Source organism: Lepidochelys olivacea (assembly GCF_965140295.1).
Source record: "Lepidochelys olivacea isolate rLepOli2 genome assembly, chromosome: 12".
NCBI lineage: Eukaryota > Metazoa > Chordata > Testudines > Cheloniidae > Lepidochelys > Lepidochelys olivacea.
In genome coordinates this window covers 10562996-10580591 of record NC_140422.1, presented here as the reverse complement: position 1 = coordinate 10580591, position 17596 = coordinate 10562996, and the positions used below count along the sequence as shown (strand labels likewise).

Here is a 17596-nt window from a genome sequence, read left to right as displayed (position 1 = left end):
GAGATTTCTATCCTTTTCTCACTGAAGGCTTTGTTTTTCTTCTTCCTGATGATGCTCAGTAGATACTTTAAGTTACTCTTTTTTAAGAAGCCTGAAACTTCAGAGGATAAACTCTAAAATAGTCTAATCAAAAATTAAATTTCATCTGCTTGTGCTGATTCATTTGTCTACTTCCATGTTAATCATTAATAAATATAATATATTTGAACACCACTAGACTATATATGAAAATGATCAAATACCCTATTTATTGTCTTTGACTGGCAAGAGTAATTGTTTAAGACACTTATTTCTCAGTTGAAAACCTGCAGGAGGACTTTGTCCCCTTACTCATGGTAATTTATTGCTCTTAAAGATATCTTATAGACCTTATCAAAAGGCTTTACAAGAAAGCAAGTAAATGTTTGTCAAAACACTCACCTACTATATTTTCTCCTACTACACCAAGTGTCATGTTTTTCACCTTAAAAACAGATCACTGATTAATTCCAGTAGGTCTTTATCTTCTTATTGTACCAGTTTACTGGCATGTCAATTAGTTCACTGAAAATGAGGTTGAAGTTCTTCATTGGTCTGTAATAAATACAATTAAGGATAGTGTTTCAGTTGTACCTTTTGAAATGAAGAATTAAGATGGGCCTTTCTGTAGTTTGATTTAATAATTAGTAAAACCAGCGTGAAAGAAATACCTTGCTTGAGCAAATGAAAACACAGAAAATACTATGTAATTTTAAAAATCTCATTTAATCAAATGAGCTGTAAGAAAAGTCACAGGTTTCAGAGTAGCATCCAGTGTTAGTCTGTATCTGCAAAAAGAAGAGGAGGACTTGTGGCACCTCAGAGACTAACAAATTTATTTGAGCATGAGCTACAGCTGTAGCTCAGGACAGTTTACATCTCTAAGGTGCCACAAGTACTCACCCCCTCTTTTTTTTTTTTTTTTTGGAAGAAGTTCCTTTAAGGGTTCAGTGGAAAATTTGGCATCTATCATTGCTGTTTGCAGGGTTGTAACCGCCTTTGTCCCAGGATATTACAGACAGGGGCAAGAGGCGGTAGTGTGCGTTGGACCAATCTCTGGGGGGAAGAGAGACAAGGGTGGGAACTGGGCAGAGCTCGGGGCAGTGGGGAAGCTTCTCTCTCTCACCAAGCCAAGTCGGCCCAAGAAAAGATGTTACCTCGCCCACCTTCTCTCTGACAGCCCGCGACCTGCAGCCCTCCAGACAGAAACATTAAGGGTGGGAAGGAGAGATGAGGCTGGGGCCAAGCTCCCAGCTGGGCTGGGGGTGGGCACTCTGGTATCTCCAGCTGTCTCTCCCCCCCCAGTATTTTTACTCCCCAGAGGGCCGCGGTCAGACGCTGCTGCTCCGCGGGCGGGATCCTCTCTTGCAGATGGGGCTGCGCTGCAACGTGGCTGGCAGCCCTGCGCCGGCGGGCGGCGCCCCGACAGGCCCCAGAGAGGTGCTCCCCACAGCGCCCCCCGCCCGCTGGGCTGAGTTCCCTGGACGCCCCCTGGGGCGGCTCCCGCTCCCCTTCCCCGCCGCGAGGAGGCTGGGCCTAAACACTACGTCTCCCAGTAGCCCTTGAGGCAGAAGGTTCGCGCTCGTATCACGTGGCCTGCCCTGACGTGTCTCCCTCTCCTCCCCTTCCCCCCCCCCCGAAGTCACGAGGAGAGCGTCCGTTGGGCCTACGTCATGAGCCAAACACAGCGTCTGGGAGTCCGAGGGTGGGAAACGGTAGCGGGCGAGGGGGAGCGGAGCAGGCACACGGAGAAGGGGTGGAGTTAGGGCGTGTGGAGAAGCTGCCAGTACCAAAGCATCAGGGAAGGGGGGGGCGTGGTCAGCGCACGAGGGAAGGGGACGGAGAAGGACGGCGCGATTGGGTGAAGTGTCCTCGCAGCTGAGGGGCCGTCAGAGCGCGAGGCGGGGTCGGTGCGGGAGGGACCAACACGGGGAGCGCGTGAGCCCCGGGGAGAGCGCGGCGGGGGGGGCGGAGCCGCGGAGGGGCGGGGCCTCCCTCGGCCCGTAGTGGTTGCCCACCCCCTGAGTGACAGACAGAGTCCGAGTGAGGGAGCAGGGACGGGAGCTGCGGCGGCCGGTGCTCGCTCTCCCGTGTTATGAGGCGGCCCTGAGAGGCGCGGCGGGGAGCCCAGCCCAGCCCAGCGGCAGCCCGGCGCGGCCCGGGTGGGGACTGGGTCTCGCCTCACACCCCCGGCCAAACCGATGACTACGGCAAACTGCGGCGCCCCTGACGAGTTCGACTTCAGGCTGATCTTCGGGGAGGACGGGCAGCCGGGCCCGGGGCCGCCGTTGGGGCCTGCAGGTGCGTCGCTGCGGTCGGCTGTCGGGGGCTGCCTTCCCACCGTGCGAGGAGTGGGGCTGGTTGCCGCTTTCCGAGGGGCTGGGCTGGGCTGGGGGGAGCCGGCGAGCACTCGGGTGGGGAACGCTCCTCCCCGTGGCGCGGGGGCTCCCGCCGGGCTCCTCCAGCCCTGCTCGGGGGGTCGGGATGAGCCCTGGTGGGGCAGGAGTGACGAAACCCTGTGAGCCCTCCCCCTGCAATGCGCCGCGCTTAGGGTGCTGCTCAACCGGTTTCCAGCGGCACTCGCGCGCCAGCAAGCCTCCATTCGGACACTATCGCTTCCCCGCCACAGGCTAGGAAGCCCGGCTGCAGCGGCATGACGCGGGGATGGCCCAGGCACCGCTGCCCAGGGAGCTCCGAGGCCTCCTTAATAATCCACGAAGCGCTGGGGACCCTCGCCCGCAGCGTGCTCGCACTTGGGCCGTTCAGGGGCCGTTTGCCTCTTCCCCTAATACCTTGAGAAAAACTGGCCTAGAACAGCGGGGAATGGAGGGAGTCTAGTCTGTATGTGCCTTGAACCTCGCTGTTTTGTTTAGGAAGTAGTGTATGTAGTACGGGCTTCTCCCGCCCCCAGCGCCTAACTTCCCAAGTGAGAAACTGAGTTAGGTTGAAGTGCATGGATGTGCAATCTTTTTCTGGTAGGCGCTTGCATTAGGAAGCAACACAGTACAAAGAAATTGTGGTCTAGGTATGTATTTATTGGTACCACTGAACAGCATTCTATCCCACTACACAGTGTTTTGGGATTAGTCCAGGCTTTCTTTAGCATCTTCACACCACTTTTTTTTTTTTTTTTTTTTAGTGGTCCAAATTTCAGTTTCACTAACAAACTGGTCCTCACAAATTAGAAACCAAGTAAATATTGGAAGGTAGTCCGCTATGAAGTGGGGAATATATTTGGTGTAGCAATGTAAAATATATTAAATTTGTTCCACTACATGTACTAAAGTGTCATTTGCTACCAGTAGTTCTGGGTTTATTTTCTTTATACAGCTTTTACATATCTCCTGTTGAGTGTTTAGTGTGTTTTTCACTTTCAATGATATGACTTAGATGAGAAGCATTTGTTTCTTGTTAGATGTGCTTGCATCACTGTAATGCTGTTTTTTATCCTGTTTTGTTTCAGCTACTATTCTAGATACTTATACCTCTATAACAAATACAAAACCTCTTACTTATTGAAAAATACTAGAAATTAAAAATAACTCATAAGTGTGGTGTAGGAATGTGCAGCATATTAGGACCCATTTGCACAACTATATGCAAGTTGGGAGCCACCGTGAAAATACAGTTAGTTCTCTGACCTTATTGTGGAAGGGCCCAAATCGTGTTAACTGAGTTAATACATTGACCTGTTGTTTAGCCTAGTTTCAAGACACTGCTGAAATGTGGTTATGTCTAGTCTACTAAATACTGCAGCCATGTTCCGACTCTGCTCTCTCACTATGTGTATAGTAGAGAGACCTTTACGGTATCAGATTAAATTGATTAAAAATCTTTATCTGTATTTTAATATGTATTCGACCATATGTATTTCAGGTTGTATGATTTTAAACACTTCCCTAACTTTCAGTAAATTAGGAAGTCTGGCACTAAGACCAAATGCACGGCACCCTTAAAAGAGTACTTTTACTAAGTCATGCTGCTGCCTAGGTAGAGTATTTCAGATGGAAGGTTTTTTTTATTCTCACAAGACTGCTGCTGTTTCAGGGTCCCTGGCTTTTGTTAGTCAAATAGCATGCATGTTATGGTGCTATATAAATAGTGTACATATAACTCAAATGGAAAACAAAGGAAAAATTATAGCAATTGTGAATAGGATATGGAACAGTGTTTATCTAGTGAGAATAAAAAAATTAAAACTGAAATGTTCTGCATAGGCATTTGGCAACTGAGAATAAAGCTTCATGTCTCAAATTAATATAGAACAAAAACCAAATTGGACAAAAATTCAATAGAAATTTGGTAGAGGTATTACTAACTTTAATGATGCAACTTAGTGAAAGTACTGGATCAACGGTTTTACTATTGCATTACAAGAATGTTTGTTTGCAAAAACAGTATTAGCTGAAAACATTTTTTAAGCAATCCTGTAAACTAGATATTTGTCTATTCATCACATGAGCCAATTCATATGGAGGAGCTTAGGGCAGTGGCTGCATAGATTTGCATATCCATTAAGGTGATCAGGACTGGTGTCCACAGGTGCAACCTGGGACCAGTGTTGCTTCTAATTTTTCCCACACATGTGCAGAATGAATTTTGTTATGTGCGCCAATATGGAGGTGATGTGTGACACATCATCTTCGTATTGGTGCACATAACAAAATTCATGTGTTGGGGGTGGGACCGAGGGGTTTGGCGTGTGAGAGAGGGCTCAGGGTTGGGGTGCAGGGGTGTGAGGGCTCTGGCTGGGGGTGTGGGCTCGGGATGAGGGGCTGAGGCATAGGGTTGGCTGGGGATGAGGGGCTCAGGGCTGGTGCAGAGGGTGTGGGAATGGAGGGAGGAAGAGGGCGCCAGCTGGGGGTGCGGGCTCTGGGGTGGGGCCAGGGATGAGTGGTTTGGGGGGCAGGAGGGTGCTCCTGGGGTATGGTGGGGAGAGATGACTCCCCCCGCTCTCCCTCCCTGCAGCAGCACCTGTGCTGGGGATGGGGAGAGAGGCTCCCACCCTGGCCACGGCAGGTCTGGGGCTGAGTTGGGGCAGGAGAGGGGTGCCCCTCCCCTGGCTGTAGCAGGGTAGGGGTCAGGCTAGGTTGCAGCCAGGGGAGAGATGCCTCTCCCCTAGCTGTGGCAGGTCCCAGCCAGGCGGGTTGCCGGAGCACCTGTGCAGTGCTAAATAGGCTGCTGCTGCACAGTCACACAGCTTATAGGGAACTTAGCCTGGGCCTCCTGAATACATCGTCCTGGGACAGAGGGGTTGGGACAGGTCCCTGCTTCCAAATACTATTATGTAAGAACTGCCAATCCTCTGCAGTTCGTTTTTTCTGTTTGAGTATATTATAGTAATTGGAGGCAAATGTTATAAATGCTGTAAGTCTCTATTCTGTTGTGGTCAGCTGTGTAACAGGATATTTTATGTCCTGTCAGTTTGCTATTTTATGCAGGGTAGACTGATCTAAATCAAGGCAATTTAAAACATTATTTAAATCACTAAGTGGAAAGCCTTGATGTAAATAATCAACTTTCCATTTGTATTTCAGTTATTTGCTAAGGAAAGATGCATTCTCATACAACCATTAACACATGGTGATTTACAACTAAATAGGGCCTTTACACTATCGTTGGTACATCTTTTTGCGACGTGGGAAAGTGCACTGTAACTATATGCATTTATTTAAGCAATTAAATAGCTTTTCAGATTCTTATTAATTGTACATTTTAGTATGTTAGAAAATGGTAAAAGATATATTGCTGTTTATTAGATAATTAACTTTTTGCTCATGATTTGTGCCAAGCTGCATTAGAATAACTGGAATTTAATTAAATACACAAACAGTATATAAATTTTATTTTTATTAAACAAGACCTTAACACAGTACATAACTTATTATGCCATATTTATGAAGCCTGACCTCAAAAGTTAGACAGCATAGGGGAGGTAATATCTTTTATTGGACCATCTTCTGTTGGTGAGAGAGACACGCTTTTTGAGCCACACAGAGCTCTTCAAGTCTGGGAAAGGTACTCTGAGTGTCACAGCAAAATTCAGGGTGGAACAGATTGTTTAGCATAAGTAGTTAGCCTATATTATAAGGGACCATTATAAGGCTTTGAAAAAACAGTCTTTAACTCAGTTTTTGATAGAGGTTCATTAATTTAGCCTATTTATTTTTTCATTTAAATGTTATAAGAGATTATAACAAGTTTAGGCCTTAACATTTATATTAGATTCAGATTTCATTCTAAACATGTTTATTTTTAAAAAGTAAAATATACCATAATTCAAAATCTGATTTTTAAATAAATCAGTTGAAAAAAATCCACCCTGGTTTTATACACTGTAAAAATGCACATGACATGTTACAGTGGCTATAGCTGTAACTATTATATTAGAAACATATTTCATTTAAGTGTTACAGAAGCTGAAACCTAACTATATATCTTTCCCAATCCATGGGAAGCTTTTAGGGTTGTTAAACACTTACCTTGTGCTGTGCTCCTCTTTAAAGGAAATGGTGGGGGGAAAAACTACTAGGCATGTGGGAGAAATGCACAACGTTAGCATTTTTTGGTAATAACATAGAAGATAAGTCTAAACTGACACTTATAACTTTAATATCACTTTTCCAATTATCTAGTCAGGAATACTGTTGTGGTATGGGCTGTATATTCATAGTTCTAAAATGTATAGTCTAACTTTCAAAGAAATAAAAAGCCATCCATTTCTTCAGGGTATTTAATTTATTACATTCTTTAAGAACTCCTATCCAAGGGATCCCAATTGAAGACTCTGGGTACACTGACACATGTTTTAAAAAAAGAGGAATTTAAAATCAGTCATAACAGCATTTTTTTTCTTTCCCTCTTTTCTCCACTCCTATCATGTCATTACTACACAGTAGTTCATTGAAATTCATGTGTAATGCTTAGTTTTGTGCTGGATTGCGTGAATGGTGACCACCTTGACTAGTGTAGTTGTGCTTGTACTGGTTAATCTAGTAATTGCTGTTAGGGTGGTCTATTTGAAAGATTGTTTAGAAGTATCCACCAATCTAAAGTCTAATACTGCAACCTTAGTTAGAACTTAGTTCCATTAAAGTAAAAGGGATTTCCCGTATTAATAAACTAGTCAGATGAGAAGGGGGGTTGTGGGATAGTGCCAAATTCTGGGTGCCTCCTCTGTCCCCTCTCCTTGGCATAGTGCACTATTCTTGTTCTTGCCATAGTGAAGACAGAAATATTCTTCATTTTTGGAATGTGTAAAAGCCAAAACAGATACTTGGAATTCTAGCTAATAAAGGTTTCAGTTTCTCTTTGACTTGCAGCACTGTTGATCAGTGTTGTTCTACTATAAAATTTTAGGCTGACCTCAAAATATATTAAGACACAGAATTTTATAAAACTAAAACAGTTCAATAGTGGCAGCCATTTATGATGACTTTAAGAGTTGCATATGGCATCTTAACTTTTAAACTAGTGTTGAAATTGTAATTAACACTCCCTCACAATCCAGTAGATTTTCACTTTTATTATTTAGTTCTGCCAAATGTTACTTTGTAATTTGTACTTTGAGAAAACTTAACTTGAGGGACTAATGTGTTAAAACTGAACTTGGTGATCCCAAATTTGTGTTTTCTTAGAAAAGATTAAGCTTGACTGTTCAAACTTTGTGTGTAATAGTTGACACTTGACGATGTTCGCTGTTGAATGATGTAAATGAAGAGGCACTGCATGTCAGTATATGCGGAAATTTCATTTACAAATTAATGTACATTTTAAGCAAGACAGTATATGGTGTACATAGAAAGTTAAAAGATGGTACCTAAGATGAGGCATACCATGTTACCTGAGTTGGACAATAAGAGAGCCTATATATAAAGTGTTAAAAATACACCTATTTATAAACTAATTATCTTCCCTACAAAGAAACCAGTCCTGCAAATTGTTGAGATCCTTCAGTTCTCATTGTAGTCAGTGGGAATTGAGTGCATGCAGGACTTCCTAGGAGGTGCTCAGTATCTTGCAGGGTCAGGCCCTGCAATAACCAAACTTGTTGCTAATTGGGTATATTGTTTTTATGTATTGTGGAGGTCAACTTAAGTTAAAAACGTGTTTGTGCAGCTTGTGACTTTTAATGTTTTGCAGATCAACTCTGCCAGTTGTCTGTCAGCCACTCATAAGCAATTTGCTATTGATGGTGCCGCTAAAAATATTGTCGTCTGCATTGTGCTCTGATACTTTGTGATCTCATAGAAATTTGATAGGTACAGTGTTTTAACTTCCATTGTGTTTTGCGGTATAGTAGCATAATGCAATCTACTGATTATGGGTTGACATCAGGGGCAGGGGGGGATCACAAACTCTTTATAATGGTTTTTATCTCCATCTTTACTACAATCCTAGTAAAGATTAGATAATTTTAGTTAGACTTTTGTCAAAATGAGTGCCTTTGAAAACGCCATTACACAGGTTTACTCTCAAGATTACTGTTTTATAGTAGGTATGGTATTTGCAAAAACACTAGATGTTATATAGTTAGACATTCATGCATTTTAAATGGACAGAAAGCTTACAGATTTCTTGGGATTTAACACACAATTTAGCGGTCTAAAACAAAAGAATAGTATTGTAACTAATGAATTGCTTGCTACTCACACCAAAATTATTTGAAATTTTATTGACATTCTTACACTCTAAGTATTTTATCCATCTCTTATTCTCTGTAGAGATGTTTTTCACCCTTTCTCATTTTTTTCCCCATTCCTGTTGCAGTTCTCTAGACCCATTGTCGTTTTCGTCCACCATCCATTTCTTAGTTGCTGCTGTTAGCTTTTAGTTGTGCTGTTGCTGCTTTGCTCCACTATGCCTTGATTTTTTTTTTTTTTTTAAACCAGATGTGCTGTAACAGTTTGTATTCAGGTTTCGGAGCAGAGTGCTGTTAGCATATAGTGAAAACTAGTTTGTCTGCTGAACTTGCAAGCATGTGATGGGAAGGTAGTACATTTTGAAAGAGCACTCTCTGCCCTTCCTTCCCTAAAACAGCTAAAGAGAGACCAATCGTAGTCTGTGCTTATGGTATTTACTGAGGGGAGGTGGGGAACAGAACAGCTGTGTATCATATATATGATTGAAAACATTGTGGGTCTGTGGCAAACATGTTGCCACTTCAAACTGTACTACAGAGGTATTGATTCAGGACTAGTTGGTCTGAGGGAGAGCAAAAATAAAATGTGTGCTAGGGTAACTTATTATCCATCATCCTTTATTGGTAACAGTACAACATTTTTATCCAAAAATTTCAGGAAAATCAAAAAGATTGAATTATCAAGGAAAGCTGACAGATTTTCACACTTGTGTTGGGAGCTGTAATGGTGTTTTGGCTAAAGGAAGTTTGGTAGTTTTGTCACTTTCAAAAAAGCTTGTGTAGTCTGAGACCAATAGCTTACATAGACATTTGTTGCTGAAAGACTTCAGGTTGAAACTGCATTTTAATTTAACAACTTGTGGACTGGTACTTTTTTGTTCAGATCACACTGTTTATAAATTCAGCAGGGCTCCTTTTTTGTGTGTAGCAGGGCTCCTTTTTTGTGTGTAGCAGGGCTCCTTTTTTGTGTGTGAGTGTATATAGAATGGTTCATTTCTGCTCTTCAGAAGTCTTCACTGGAGGATTGCGCTCTCAAAGAAAAAATCTGCGCTTAAAACTGAGATAATGTGGATTCAGCCTTGAACCTTGTATTCCTTTCCTTTTTTGTTCTCTACAGCTACATGGTAGTCACAAACCAAGATTTAGATCATACTGAAGGAGTGGATGGGCAAATTAGCAGTGTTGCTTTTAAAGAAGTGAGTTGTATGGGTAGATTGGACCTCACTTGATATTGCTGGGATGTAAGCAGTCAAACTGCTGTTCGCTAATGTAAATAAAGAAGGTGTTGTCTAAAGCTGCTTTGGTGGGTCAAGGGAGTAGAGACAGAGGAGACTTGGCAGTAAGCCCAGTCTTTAAAACAACATCCAAGTCATTGCATTTGCCCAGGCATGCCACGTGAAGTTCAAATGACATTGGAATTTAAGATGAGTGAAATGATCAGTAAAGCTTAGTAAAATCACAAGCAGGAGCAAGCTTTTAACAAGCCAGCACTTTATTCCAACTTGAACACAGCTGTCTGTTTATATGTACTGTATACTATTTGTATGCAATATTGTATTGTGACACTTTTCTCAGCAGTTGGACTCTCTAAAGTTACTTGACCAGGGTCTGACTGAATTTGGAAAACTGCAGAGAACAGCAAGTAGATTTGCAGACTGTGTTATAGGCTGTACACTTCATTAATTGAAAACAGAACAGCTGGAATGTAATCACATACAAGGTTGATTCCATTAAGTATCTCAGTGGCACTGATTGAAAAGTAACCTCAAATCTGAACAGGTTTCAAAGCCTGCTGCCCAAAATTGGGGTGTGTGTGAGAGAGAACACAAAATATCCACAATTTTAATATGCTTTGTGCACATCCGCATATAAGGGAAACATATTCTTGATGTTTGCTAAAAAAAAAATTGGGTTTGTTTCCTATTTGTAAAAATTCAGTATTGATGCTTATATTGGTTTGAGAATTTAATTTAGATCTCATTCTGGCAAGAGTTTGTTTCCTGGTAAGAAGGAATAGTCTAAAACAAATTAAATTAAAGGTAAACTTGTATACCATATCTTAATTTTTTTTGTGGAACGCGTTATAAGATGTTGCTCTTATGTGACTTCTGATTTTTAGCCCCCCAAAAGTTTAGTATGTTATCATACTGCAGATCTTCACATTTGGACTGATTAATACGTAACTCATGGCTTTGTAAAAGATTGTTTTTAAAAAATTAGGACAGTTCTTCATTTCCTGATGTGGAAACAGCCTATGGACTGAATGGATGTTATTGGTTCCTGTTAATATGGTGGTTTTGTGTGATGTACAGGCTCACAAAATGTACTTAAACTCTCTCTGAGCCTTATGATTACCTGGATCTTAGGAAAATACTATACTTGAGGATAGTGGGATGTAACACACTTACTCAAACTCTGGTAATCTATGCTTTGACCAGAATCCTTATCTTTCTCTTTAAGAGGATGCCTACATTTCTCTTTAAGAATTATTTTAGAGTAATGTTGTTATACAGCTTTCTGGTATGAGGTCACTTACATTCTTTGACTTTTTTGTTAAGAGGAAAATTGAAGTCTGTGTGGATAATGTCTGAGCATAAATTCTTGTTCTTTTGAAAGCTAGAAGGGGGAGCACTTTTTTTTTTCTAGTCCAAAAAATTAGTGTGCTATTTTGGAAGCTATTTTTTAATGAGATCACAGATAGTTGATGATTATCTGTATTTTGTATAGCATTTGGATTTTGGATTCTCTTGTGGCATAAAGGTACTAAAGATAGCAATTGTAATTGTTCTGAATTAACAATAAAATGAGATTTCATATATTTCAGCCACTATCAATAACACTTCCGAACAAAATGTTTGAGTGCTTTTGGGATTTAGAAATACTAGAATCTATTTGCTGCCTGTAATTAACTAGTATATTACAGGGATCTTGTATAAACATCTTAAGGGCAAGGGCTTCTATCAGTCTGCTTGATATAGAGGACTGAGGACTTTGGAAGATGAAGTGATAGCATGATTGCGTGATTTTAACGTTCATTTGGGGTGACTGTATTCCTCACTTGTGACTTTGCCGCTTGAGTGTATGCAGGTCATTCTAAACAAGTGCTAAGAAAAGCTATATATTGCCACATGATCATATTTTAGAGAATGTACTTAACACTAAAGTAAGCTATTGTATTCCTGGCTTTACAAGTGAAGGTACCTTAAGCTATCTGTACAGGCTTCAGAGTAGCAAATATTAGCTAAAATATTTTGAAACCTAGATTTTCTATAAATCAGTGTTGTAACTTTATAGTAAATACCTTGTGGACCTCCAGTGATAGACACAGACCCTGTAATCCGAGTTCTTCAATGGGATAAGGTTTGTGGGTTCGCTTTCGGCGTAAGAGCTTGATGCAGAGGTGGATTATGCTAGTCCTCGTTGGCTTCCTTTTGTAGCATTCTCATAGATTGATATGGAGGAAACTGAATGACCAGTCAGTTTGCTGTGCAAGCTCTTAATGCAGGGAACATACTGCAAAGGAAAACTTTCCTCCAGGCTTGCTTGCCTCCCTCAGTCCCTATGTATTCTGCACTACTGCTGTGTCTGATTCCTGTTTCTAGCTGTCTTGCTCACTATGCCAGTTGATTAACACAGTGAAGTTATGATCTTGTTTAATTTTTTTATTGGTGCTTAGCAGCTGCAGAACTCAAAGCATCAATACTAGGTCTTAGTTCACTTCAGGTCCTCAAAATAAACAAGTGTTTTTTATTTTGTCAAACACTGAAGGAAAACTAGAACAGTATTACTATAAAATATGTTGACCAAAACCAGTAATATTAAATAATCAGTTTAACAATTTGGATTGGTGGTGTAATTTTCTCCTTCATTTAAATCCTTTTGTCTTGTGCCCTGTTCAATTAGTTGGACTGGGAGCAGTTGAGGGTTGTGGAAACATATCCTCTTGCTCCTCTCCCATGTTGCACTGTTGCTGCTGCTCTGTTCTTAGAGATGGGGAAATAGCTGAAGGATCTTTGTAAATGTGCATCTTTTGCTCCTACCATCTACTGAGCAGTGAGTTGGGCTTCAGAGGATAGGGAACACACAACCCCTACTTTGGCTCTTCAAACCTTGCTCTCCGTGTGTAGGGAACTACACCTGTTCTGTTACCAACATTATTGGATTATTATCACAACAGATCTGCAAGCTCAGAAAAGTGTCGCCCCACCCTGTTTTTTAAACAGATCAGGAATGGAGGCAGAGATTTTAAAAACTTGCTTAAGGTCATATGCCTACGCTTGTTCGTGAAGGTGTGATTGTAGTGCAGGTAGCTTATACGCATTCTAGCTTTAATTTCGCTAGTAGGTATAACAGTAACAGTGTAGACAATGTGGCATGGGCTTCAGCATAGGCTAGCAACCCAAGTAAAAACTCTGCATGATATGTCTGTTGCAGCTGGGAGATGTAATTCCCAGTATAGACAGACAGATTCACAGTAGCTCAAGCTGAACTAGCATGCTAAAAATAGAAGTGTGGATACTGTGGCACTACTGGACACTCAGGCTAGCTACCTGTGTCCAGGTCTTCCTAACATCCTGAGACTCAGGGCCGTGCTGACTCCACTTGAAGTTCATGCAAATAATTCATATTGGCTACTGCAAGCTCCACGAGACGCCCATCTCTCACCCCCCTTTTTGTCGTTTAATAGTGTAATATGGAATCTTGTGGGTCAGAATGAGTGAGTTGTGAAAGGAGGTGAAAAGCTTGTACCTTTCAGCAGCTGTGGAGTTGGCAGAGTAAAGGTATGTGTTTTGTCAGGATGTTTTTGGGCATTGCTGAAAGAGGGCAGAGTTATGGTTGTATGAGAAACCTTAACTGTGGCTTTCCTTGTTTTCAGAAGTTTGAGGTTTTGCTCCACCATAACTCTGTGTTAATGTAGTGGTGGTATTTTTTGTGTTTTTGGGTTTTTTGCCATTTAGTTTCCTAGTTAGGAAAAACTATGGCTATAGGAAAAACAGAGGCTAGGGACACCATTCCCGCCCACAGTGGCTATTAGCCAGGGTGGGCAGGAATGGTGTCCTTAGCCTCTGTTTGCCAGAAGCTGGGATTGGGTGACAGGGCATGGATCACTTGGTGATAACCTGTCTGTTCATTCCCTTTGGGGCACCTGCCATTGGCCACTGTCAGAGGACAGGATACTGGGCTTGATGGACCTTTGGTCTGACCCAGTATAGCCATTCTTAAGTTCTTATGTTGTTGGTAGGTGTGAGAAGTCATTTAGGCTGTTGAACATATGTCCTAAAAATTGCCTACCAAGCCAAATCAGTCTGTAGTCAGCAATCTCCATTGTATGGTGTACTCCTTGCTCTTATACATTCTGTAACCTCTTGATCCAGGAATTGCCCAGAGTGCACACATTGGCAGTGCCCATACTTATTTTTCCGTTTTTCACTTGTCTTGGGTGGAAGGAGACCTGTGTCTGTCTTCTCACCAGGGTATTTCCAGCCTACACAGCTCCCTGCCTTTACAGTACTGTGAACTCCCTAGCAAAGTCACTGTCTCTGTAGGCTTGCTTTACTTTTTTCCTGTGGTCCCAAATTGATCATAGCTTCAGTTCAGAATAAGGACACAGCCTTATAGGGCCTAAAATAGGCTAGGTCCTTCCAATCCTTCTCTGAAGATTGGGGGCGGAGTCCCTGGAACCAGAGGTCCTATCTGCTTGCTGGATCAGAAAGAAGGACCTGAGTCAATTTTAATTTAAGCTATTTAGTATTAAAGATACAGAAAAGAAGGAAAAACAGTTAAAGCATTTGGAATATAAAGTATTAAGGCTTTCATTTTAACAGCATTTCTTGTTCCCTTTCCCTTTAACTGGAGAGAGTTTTAGGAGGACTCATTTGACAGTCACTTAAATGGTAACTGTTTTGGGGAAAAGAGAAAAGATTAGTTGAGATAGGCTGGAGCTGTTGCTACTTTTAAAGTCTGATCCTGTTTTATCGCAGATGGTGTTTAGGATTGAGCTGCATCTCTTAGGGGTGGTGATGTCTTCTGAGTACCCCTCTTGTTAATTCAGTACAGTGAGGACATCTCTCAGGATCAGGATGGCGAAGGCCCAGGGTCCAGGAGATGGTGGGAATGGTAGTTATGATGGTGAAACTTAATTCAGTAGCCTCCAACTGGTTTTCCTTACTTTTCCCACAAAGTCTTCCTTCTAGCACCCCAAAAAAGGGAGGATTGGGAAGAATAGCCTATCCCCTTATTCCTTTGTCCACCAATTAGACTGAATATCTGACACAGGAGTTTTGGTTCATTAATTTCCAGTTCCACATATTCTGTTTTTTATCAAGCATGATTTTAGTCCTTGACCCATATCAGTAGGGACTAATTCAGTCTGTCTACTTTTTGGTACCTTTTACCATCAGCATAGGTTATTGTGACTTTTTTGAACTTTTACATACTTCACCGTTGAAATCACAGTAAGGGTAAAGTTGTCAGCCCAGTTACCACTGTATTTGAACCAGATGGCTTCCTTCTCCATGCTGCTGGTGTGCCAGTACAGTTATTGACAGGCTTTCTTTTCCAGTGCTTGGTCCTGAGCAGTTGGGAGCAGACATTACAGAGAGAGCCCTGGGTTTAGAGGGAGTGTGCTCGCTCTGGGGATGGCACGTTTTAGTTCTGTCAGAGGTGGGGACTGTGAGGGGAGGCAGCTTGCTCATTTGCTTTGTGAGGTTTATTATATGTGTAGTCTGGTCAACAGTAGGAGGTATGATAGGCTTGAATGTGCTCAGAGAACTGCATCTTTGGAGATTTTAGCTGTTAAATTCAAGCAAGTCTTTACTGAGCATGTGCAAACTGTAGTTTTTCCAAGGGTTATAACTTATGAAAATCTGTCCAAATTTTGCTTGGGAAGTTAAAACGCACATCCCTAACACAGAGACTAACCCCTGCCAAATTTCAAGTTTATCCTCCAAAGCATTAGGTTGCTATAGCTTACTAGGACCAGATGATATTCACACGTGTTCTGAAAGAACTCAAATATGAAATTGCGAAGCTACTAACTAGTATGGAACCGATCACTGAAACAAGGCTGTCCCAGTTAATGTAATGCCAATTTTTTAAAAAAAGGTGATCCTGGCAATTACAGGCCAGTGTGCCTAACTTTAGTACCTGACAACTTGGTAGAAACTATAGTAAAGAATTATCAGACAAGTAGGCAAACATGATTTGTGGGGAAGAGTCTAGTTAATGGCTTTTGTAAAGGGAAGTATACCTTGTATACTTTACCAATCTATTTGAGTTCTTTGAGGGTGTTAACAAGCATGTGGATAGGGGTGATCCAGTCGAGATAGTTTACTTGCGTTTTCAGAAAGCCTTTGACAAGGTCCATCACCAAAGGCTCTTAAGGAAACTAAATAGTCATAAGAGAAAAATGTAAAACTTTAGCGCCTACAGGTCCACTCAGTCCTATTTCTTGTTCAGCCAATTGCTCAGCCAAACAAGTTTGTTTACATATGCAGGAGACAATGCTGTCCGCTTCTTGTTCACAATCTCACCTGAAAGTAAGAAAGAAAGAAAGTGTTTTCATGGCACTGTTGTAGCTAGTGTTGCAAGATATTTACATGCCAAATGCACTAAATGCACTTTCTGCTTCAACCACCATTCCAGAGGACGTGCATCCATGCTGATGACAGGTTCTGCTCGATAGCAATCCAGAGCAGTGTGGACTGACGCATGTTCATTTTCTTTACCTGAGTCAGATGCCACCAGCAGAAGGTTGGTTTTCTGTTTTGGTGGTTCAGGTTCTGTAGTTTTCGCATCGGAGTGTTGCTCTATTAAGACTTCTGAAAGCGTGCTCCACACCTCATCCCTCTTCTGATTCTTAAACCTTGGGTCGAGTGCTGTAGCTATCTTTAGAAATCTCACATTGGTACCTTTGTGTTTTTGTCAGATCTGCAGTGAAAGTGTTCTTAAAATGAACAATGTGCTGGGTCATCATCCGAGACTGCTGTAATGTGAAATATATGGCAGAATGCAGGTCAGATAGAGCCGGAGACACACAATTCTCCCCCAAGGAGTTCAGTAACAAATATAATTAATGCATTATTTTTTTTAACAAGTGTCATGAGCATGGAAGCATGTCCTCTGGAATGGTGGCCAAAGCAGGAAGGGGCATATGAATGTTTAGCATATCTAGCATGTAGATACCTTGCAATGCTGGCTACAAAAGTCCCATGCAAATGCCTGTTCTCGCTTTCTGGTGACATTGTAAATAAGAAGCAGGGAGCATTATTTCTCATAAATGTAAACAAACTTGTTTGTCTTAACGATTGGTTGAAGAAGAAAGAGGACTGAGTGGACTTGTAGGTGCTAAAAGTTCTGCATTGTTTTTGAGTGCAGTTATGTAACCAAAAAACCCAACATTTGTAAGTTGCACTTTTACAACAGTTTTCACTGCTGTACTAGTATGAGGTGAATTGAAAAATACTGTTTTCATTTTTACAACGCAAATATTTTAATCCAATATAAAGTGAGCAGTGTACACTTTGTATTCTGTGTTGTAATTGAAATCAATATATTTGAAAATGTAGGAAAACAACCAATATTTATTAATTTGCAATTGGTATTCTGTTTAACAATGCAATTAATATGTGATGAATCGCCGTTAATTTTTTTGAGTTAATCACGTGAGTTCACTGCGATTAATCAACAGCCCTAATAAATAGCATATATAAATCCATGGCGTGCACACACCTTGAATATTTTGTTCTGGTTGCCTCCTCTTCAAAAATGATGATATAGTGAAGCTAGAAAAAGTTCAGAGAAGGGCAATAAAGATGATCAGGAGTAAGGAACAGCTTCCATAGGAGGAAAGACTTAAAAAGATTAGGGCTGTTCAGCTAAGAGAAGAGACTACCAAGGGGGAATATGATGGAGGTCTGTAAAATCCTGAATGGTGTA

General features: G+C 41.6%; 1 protein-coding gene across 2 annotated transcripts in view; it reads left to right on the top strand.

Moving 5' to 3' along the window:
• The first annotated feature begins 2030 nt into the window (after positions 1 to 2030).
• The window catches only part of NFATC3 (nuclear factor of activated T cells 3), a 140657-nt gene continuing 125091 nt past the window's right edge, over positions 2031 to 17596 (top strand). For both annotated transcript variants that reach the window (XM_084644227.1, XM_084644226.1), the window contains exon 1: positions 2031 to 2319. In XM_084644227.1, coding sequence (XP_084500353.1) covers positions 2220 to 2319 — 100 coding nt within the window. In that variant the 5' untranslated portion in view covers positions 2031 to 2219. The remainder of the gene's footprint in view (positions 2320 to 17596) is intronic.